Consider the following 8,287-nt stretch of genomic DNA (forward strand, 5'->3'; position numbering starts at 1 on the left):
TTGGTGTACACTTCACCAAACGATCTAGTGCAGATATGGCTTTGACTTTTTAAATCGTTTACAACCACCTTAGCGCAATAAATCTGGAATAAATGGATCTGAACCGCAATAAATATTTTCACTCAGTTTTACAAATCGAAGCAATCAAAATTGCCCAAAATACGTCTAGTCTAGCCTTTCATTTCAATGCAGGTAAGACCCAACTACTTGAGGATGATTACGTTTGTGGGCATTTGCAGTAAGGAGGCTGCAAATGATTTAATAAGTCAGCCATAACCGCACTAGATCGTTTGATAAACTGTACAACGAATGCAAATCGCGCAAATGTAGCGAGAAGAAAGGTGGGTGTGAATCGGAGCAAAGTACTGCACAAGGTATTGGCGCGCACGTATTCACAAGTCAATACATTTTAGGAAAAAATGCACTGGGAAAGTGAAAAACCATTTCTAAACTAGAATTGCCTCGTGATTTCGATTCTGCAATTTATTGTGTTCAATCAGGTCAGAAGTAGCAATTATTAAAAAAAAAGTAGATTTTGTTATACGACAGAAAAGTGGTACTTTGTGTCGAGCAATTAAATTGTAGTAGCAGTAGCAGTAGCCGAGCATATGCAAAATTGCGAGTCAGTTAGTCAGAGTCAGAGTTCGGCCAAATAACAAATACTACTTTTAATTCAAACGAAAGACAATGAGTGAATGCAAATTGAACTATAAACATGGATGGCTATGCATGTAGTTGTCATTGATTATGACATTTACTGTAAAAAATTTTGGCTTCAAAGTGTTTCAAACTTAAGATCGTGCAAGACCATACAAAATAAAAGTCTCAAATAGTAACTGTCACGAAAAGTACTTTTTCTGCCTGGTCAGAAAAAGTGTTTCCTTAAGGGGATATCGAACAAATGTCAGTATAGGACAAATTCAATGTATTTTTCCAAACACGAAATTTGAGTAAATTGCTTTCTGTTTTTTGCATATGAATCTGTTCAACGTGCACTATGTTGAATGCTATATATAATTTCTGTAAAATGATTCTTTAATGACTTTTCGATTAATTAAATACGAAAACTTGGCTGGAAGCAAAATAATTTTTAGCATTCCACATGCGTAGACTAATTTTACATAATGTCGATCAAACAGATTTTTTTTTAAATTAATAGTTTTTGAGAAATCGTGTTTCAAAAATTTCATATTCGAAACATGTTATGCTTGTCTCATCAGTGACATCTCTTTTCTCTGTACCAGAGAGGTCTGTCTGGTAGGTAGAAATGCGGGTACCATAAGTCAATTTTGTAGCCAAAGGGATAGTTTACAACTGAAGCTTTTCCATAAACACACAAAATCTTAAATTTGCCTGAAACAAGATTTTTCTCTATCATTCAAACTGAACGTGGCTTTGAGGATAATTATTTCAAAATTTTGAACTTTATATCTGATGAATTAGGATTTTAAATTGTTTTAGAATAGTTTAGGTGATAAATAGTTGCCTTTATCTTTATTTTTTAAGGAGATCTCGAACAAATTACATTTACAAAAATCTTGGACAAAATTCGAAGATCTCAGTGCATCTATTAATTCTTCAATTTTTGCAATTACACAAATCCCACCTTTTCGGGAAAAATTTAATTTATTTATGAAGATAAACATTAAATAATATTAATGAGATATTGTAATTATTAAGTTTCATTGGTGTAATTTGTAAAGTATCGGACTCTACTATCAAAGTATTTAAGATTTACTGGCCATGGGCAATAATAATTTGGCCATCAGTGCAGTCAAAACTATTAGCTATTGTCCTGGCCACAAGATGATGGAAATAATAATCTAAACCACTCGGGCTGGGGTTTTAATAATAAAGGCCCTTAATAAGCATCCAGCCATGATCTTAATCCTCTTCCACACGAATTGGTGCAAAAATGTGGAATCCATTTTTTGTCTTGATTTTAAATTTTGAGACCAAAATATTGTTCATCTGTGTCTTGCACCAGTTCCGTAATTTTATGACTTTGAGATTTTAAAGTCAGATGTCTACATACATAACAAAATTTATCAGGAAAGTTCACGCAAAGACAGGACATTATGGAACACACAAACACCAGATATAAGTAAAAACAAGAAAACGAAAACTTAATACCAATTTTAACTGTTTCTGCATGAACAATTACGGCCCGATTTCAAGTCAATAGCGCAAAATTGCTTTGACGCAGTTGCTAAGGTAGCATCAGTTCGATTGCGGTTGCTGAAGCGCAACTCTAATTTGCAATGCCGCAAGTCAACATGAAATCGGGCCCTTAGAAAACAGAAATTATTGTAAAGATACTTGACAGTTGCGACAGATGAGTAATTCCACAGCTTTCTTGTTACATTTTAATGAGAAATAAGTAAGCTTGTACAGGTTTTATCACAATTGCACACAAAAAAAATAATTTTTAGCCTACTTAAACTGAAAGTGGAATTTTTAGGTCTCAAAAGCGGCCTAAAAGTAAGTCTTTTCTGGCTGCAAACGTTTTTGGCCGATCTATGGTGGCGCCATCTATCCATAGTTTTGTATATTACATTGCAAATGAACATGTCTAGCAGTGCTGCTGCAACATCAAAAAGCACATCAAACCTAATTCATACAAATTGTGAAGCTACACATGCCGAAACTGCAAATGTAAATAAAGAAAATATGAATTTTTCTGAAGGATTCATAAATATTGCTAATTATTCAGTTGTTATAAATGATTAAATCAATAAATCATAAATAAAAATTAATTAACTTGTGATTTAATGATGTCGCCTAAAAAATCTTGTGTGTATCACGGCCAAAAAGTGCTCTTTTTCCCTCGGCTATCGCCTCGGCCATTAAAAAAAGGCTTGGCCAAAAAAGAAACACTTTTTGGCCTTGCTACACAAATAACTATTATGCATCACGTTTGTAACTTATTGTAACTTGAATTATAAAAAATTATACAAGGTGTTTATAAATGTTTCTAGCATCAAAGATGGCTCTGGAATTCCTGTCATGCATTACTTTGCCGCTTTGTTTGCATAGTGAATATAACTATCCTGAAAATGATTTATAATGTCACTTACGCCAACGACGTTTCAGTTACGGTTTTGTGTCCAAGTTTATGAATTTTAGGTTTCAAACCACAACTAGAACAGGTTTTTTTTTCAAAACTTACTTTGCTCTATGATTGAGGTTAACTACAAATGTCACTTGAAAAATCTAAACCCGCATTTGTAATATGCAGTAAATTTCTTTGACATTTCATAGCCACCCTTGATGCTAGAAACATTTATAAACACCTTGTATTAGAGAACTTTAGGGTGATACACATAAAAATGGCGATAAATGTGAAGCGCACACTCGAAATTACAGAAAACAATTAAAATTATTTTTAAGAAAAAACAAAATTCGTTATTTTTACGGTACCTCTACGATACAATGACTACTGTATAAAAATCATGAACAGTATTATCGCGAAAAGCTCATACCGAAAGCTCGATCATTGCACTTCTACTGTAAATAACTACAAGGTGTGTATAAATGTTTCTAGCATCAAGGGTGGCTCTGGAATTTCTGCCATGCACTATTTTGCCGCTTCGTTTTCATAGTGAATATAACTATCTTGAAAATTATTTATAATGTTACTTACTTCAATGACGTTTTAGTTATGATTTTGTGCCCAAGTTTTCAATTTTCAGGTTTTAAATCACAACTGGAACAGTTTATATCTCAAAACTTACTTTGCTTCATGTTTGAGGTTAACTGCAAATGTCAGTTGAAAAATCGAAACCCACATTTGTAATGAGCGGCAAATTTCTTTGACATTTCACAGCCACCCTTGATGCTAGAAACATTTATAAACACCTTGTACAAACTATGACTAAGTTTAAATTTTATTGAACTGAAAATTCTACAAAAGCTAAGTACCAGAAAAAAATTGAAATATTAAAGAGATTTAAATGTGATGGGAATAGAAAGCCTCTCAAAATCCCAAATAGGATATTAAAGAAAATGCACATTTTGCAAAATAGCTAAACGTTTAAACTGCTTGGTACTTTATCTGAAATCCTCTTCTTGCTGCACTTCCATCGGTTTTGAATCGAATCGTCAAAAGACCTTGCGACTCAAACTCATGAGGTATCTAAAAATGATGATTACACGTCAATTTTCAATGAATTTTATACTCACATTAACACCGCAAAATTTTCCTAAAGCCCTCCCATCTTCAAATATTTCAACAAAATCGTAGACACAATACTCATTCCACTCGAGATGAAAAGTCTCAATTGTTAGCTTTGTTCTGTGACCCAATTTTGGCAAAATATTCCAACTGCAGTTCATATTATTATAGTAGTCAGAAACCAAGTACCGATCATGAGAGAAAATGTAATTTTCTACGTTATCAGCTGTCCAATTCCCACCACAAACTGAAGAATAATTTGCTCGGAAACCAAGACCAGTGTTTGAAACATCAGATTTGAAAATCATGTAAACTTCATTCGAGCCAGACCGTACCAAAGTACCATTAATTTTGTTTCTACCACAAAGTTGAGATAAGACGGTACTACCAGACGACGGACCATCAAAAAGTTTGATGTAGTCGTAATGACAAGTAGTGTGAGGTTCGAGATCGATCAGTAAAAAGTTTATTGCAAGGGTGTGACCTGGAGTAGTTCTGAAGCTCCAAGTGCAGTTTAGTTTGTTGGCGTAGTTACCAGGGTACCCGGGACTGGTAACTTCACCAGAAAGCGCAGAAATCTCGTAGTTACACAGACCCAATTTGCAATCGAGATTGTTTGGTTGCAACTCGTAGCCAGCTTGGCAAAGACACTTGTGGTCGCGGCATTGGTGGCGGCAGTTACCATTGTGCGGACCGCAAGAGTTTGGAACTGTTAACATAACATTTAAGAGCTGCAGGTGGTACCGTTGCTTATACTTACAACTGGCGTAGTTCAGTGAGAATTCCGCTCCAGCGTTGCTGTTTGACGTGAAGACAATCTTCAAGATATTGCTTTGATAAGTTTTCAGGTCTGTCGGCAGCACTCCACAGAGGGTCTCATGAACTGCCGAACTCCCAGTTCCGCTGAAGATCTCCAAAGATTGAGTTCCGCATGAAAGAGTCTCAGTGCAGCTGAAGAATTCCACTGTTATATCGTGTCCCACGGGAACTGAGATGTCCCAAACACATCTCGTGGGAGCTCCAAAATGAGACGAAAATTCTATACTTCCATAAGGCGCATTTAAAGTACCACCACAAATGAGGGCACAGTTTTTACCATCGGGTAGCAACTGGTACCCGCTTCTACAAGTACAAGTGTACCCACTCATTGTGTTGTTACAGTAATGGGCACAACCGTGGGTACCACCACAATAATCGCGATGTAGACTAATATCAACCTCAAAACCTTCATCATTGACGGAATGATCAGAAACAAATTTGATTTGGAGGGAACTCGAGGAAGAATATATAGGAGGTGGTACCTCGGTACCACAGAATTTCCCAACAGTAACATTTTGGGTTAAACCGTCGACGATTTCAACGTAGTCGTAGAGGCAGTTCTGTTCGTACTCCAACCGGAATTTTGTAAAGTCCAAACGGACTTGGTACTCATCGGGTACTATAATGAACCAAACACATTTCTTACTGTTGGGGTACGTTATCCCCGACTCGTGATATTTCAAAGTGGTACTATTTTGCAAAAACAAAGCTCCTCCACACACGGATTCGTAAGTCGCCATGAAAGTACCACCTTGGTTCGGGTTAACATAGTTGACCAACATCTTGTTTGAGGACGACAATAGAAGATTGAGAGGACCAGAGCCACAGAATCGCCCCAGAAGGGGTGACGTGTCCCAGAACCCATCGTAGACTTCAAGAGAACCCACTTCGCACCCACGAGACTTCACTATGTTTAAATCTCTTACGTTTAGAACGATTTTCTCGGACTCCCCCGCAACGATACGCCACTGACAGGACAAAATGGAGTCGCTGGGGAGAGATAGAGTACCGGATTGTTGGTACAATGTGGTACCACAACCTGGAATTCTTTATTGATTTTTGTAGAAAAATTGTGGGATTCTTACCAGCTGCGAGTGAAGAGGTCTGGTCGAAAAAAAGTAGTACCACGACCAAAATTATCATTTTTTAAATTGAAAGCTTCGAGGATGAAGAAAAATTAACAGAACGTGTTCCAGGCGTGGCTTATAAAAGGTTTGTTATCAGATAAATCCTGATATATGAGGTTTAATTGCTTAGATTTAATTCGGATTATGGAGTGTCCATAAAATTGGGGAACAACAGTTTCATGTTAATCAAAATTATCTTCTATGCATTAGGGCAGTTAAACTGTTACTCCACATTAATACACAAGTCAACAAATTTGTTATATAGTTTCCCAAAAGTCAAAAATTTTATTTCTTCAAAAAAATTTTGACTACCTACGTACTTTAGTCAATTTCTCGCTTATTTTAATAGCATACTTTAGTCAGGGGGGCTCAATTAACGCAGAATTTCACACAAATTTCAAATCCTTGCTGAAATTTTTCATACAACCACAAATAACTGAGTTATGGCCGATTTAAGTTTCAGGTGGTAAATTTTCAGCTCCGAAATGTTAATGTTCAGTATTTTCGAAACTACGAGAAATATAAAGATACGGTCTGCGCCATCTTTAGGGTTTTTGGGTTTTTTGCATTTAAGTGGCTCCTACAGGGCAAATTGCATTCGTAAACATCACTCTTTTCTAAGTTTTTATCTATTTTTAATTGATCTTGTTTCACAAATTCTCACCCTGTTCTTCATTTGTGCTGGTTTTTCCACTCTCAACCACAATCACAACTGGTTTTTGTCTAATTTGAAGAATCGTGTTCTTCGAAATCTTGTAGCACGATGTACGATGTAGTGGAACAGGTATAACACATAACAAACAAGCATGACAAAAAGAACGACAACAATAAAGAATCTGAAAAAAAAACGATGAATACATTATGAGACGCGTTGGTTTTCTTACTCATCAATATTCAATCCTGAACGTATATTATAATGATAATCGGTAACAGCAGCTCTGAAGATACTCGGGTCGCTTAAATTAACGTTAAAATCATCCCAACGAGCGTTACTAAGTTTGGGGGAGATTATAACATCAGTATCATTGCCCACCTGGTTGGGAATTGGGAAGGAATCACCCTGTATGATACAAATTAGCAGAAATCGCATACCTTTTCTGTAGAATCTGTGACTTGAAAAAAACACACAAGAAATGAAATTATAATGGAACACATTCTGAAGTGGTTGGAAGTTGTGTGGCGTCGACACTGTTGCTTGAAGATTATTGTTGACATCCGGTATAAGAATTTGTTTACCAAGGCCGTACTGGACTTTACGAATAATTGCGATATGCAGAACATCAACTACTTTTGGTACAATTATCGTCCAGCGTTCATAAAGGAGCGTCCGTAATCATAAAGTAAAACGCGCGCTTGACAGTGTCAACAAATTATGATTAACTTAGAGTTAAAATTTTCTCTCAAATTTTAAGATTGCAAACCGATAAGAAACTTGTTTCGATATGCATTCATACTTTCACGATTTTTAGTAAGTTTCTCTCTGTCATGTCACCACAAAGCGTGCTGGAATGAGAAGTCACCAAAAAGAATAACTAAACAATTTTTGATGGTAGAATTAAGAATATTTTGGCAAACATGTTATGAAATGGTATTGTTTTCGCACTAGGCCAAGTAGACAACACATTGCGTGCGTAACATCCATTTCGCACGAGTAGCAAATAAGATTTTTTCTACAATAGGAGTAAAATGCAAAAGTTAACAATGAAATACTTCAAGTAAAAATTGACACTTTTTTGGTATTATTTTCGCACTGTTTTGAGGTATGGATTTGTGTAAAATTTTAAAATAAATGTTTACGTGACAATTTCGAAAACTATTTTAAAATTGACAGCTTATTTGACAGAATTTGACATCACTTTGACGTTCTTGCATGCCACTTTTGCACACTCGTACCTAAAAGTGTGTCGTTTTGAAATTCAAATGACAATCAAAAACCGTGCTGGAATGAGTAGTAATTTTTGGTGTTAAAATGAAAAGTTACTAAATAGCTATTTTAGAGATAAGTTGCGAAATGGTACTGTTTTACGCATCGCGTGCATAATATTTGTTTTGCACGAGTATGAACAATATTTTTTCTACAATCGCAGTAAACAACAAAATTTAACTATAGTAACTTCAAGTGACAGCTCGGACAATTAGTTTAAAATTGACACTTTTTTGACAGTAT

General features: G+C 35.7%; 1 protein-coding gene across 2 annotated transcripts; it reads right to left on the bottom strand.

Moving 5' to 3' along the window:
* Positions 1-3,566: 3,566 nt before the first annotated feature.
* LOC148176551 (protein tolkin-like) lies at positions 3,567-7,783 on the bottom strand. 2 transcript variants are annotated; one of them, XM_088033946.1, is made up of 6 exons: positions 7,213-7,783; positions 7,005-7,153; positions 6,079-6,956; positions 4,935-6,032; positions 4,183-4,883; positions 3,567-4,135 (listed from the first exon to the last, which is right to left on the bottom strand). In XM_088033946.1, exons 3-6 carry the CDS (start codon positions 6,134-6,136, stop codon positions 4,034-4,036), a joined length of 1,959 nt encoding a protein of 652 aa, XP_087890072.1. In that variant the 5' UTR covers positions 6,137-6,956; positions 7,005-7,153; positions 7,213-7,783; the 3' UTR covers positions 3,567-4,033. The 2 variants fall into 2 exon arrangements, with proteins under 2 accessions (XP_087890072.1, XP_087890073.1); XM_088033947.1 differs by having other exon boundaries at positions 7,005-7,783.
* Between the last annotated feature and the right edge of the window lie 504 nt (positions 7,784-8,287).

The sequence above is a fragment of the Gnatocerus cornutus genome, chromosome 4 (genome assembly GCF_029298725.1).
Source record: "Gnatocerus cornutus isolate USDA-ARS CGAHR chromosome 4, icGnaCorn1.1, whole genome shotgun sequence".
Classification (NCBI taxonomy): Eukaryota; Metazoa; Arthropoda; class Insecta; order Coleoptera; family Tenebrionidae; genus Gnatocerus; species Gnatocerus cornutus.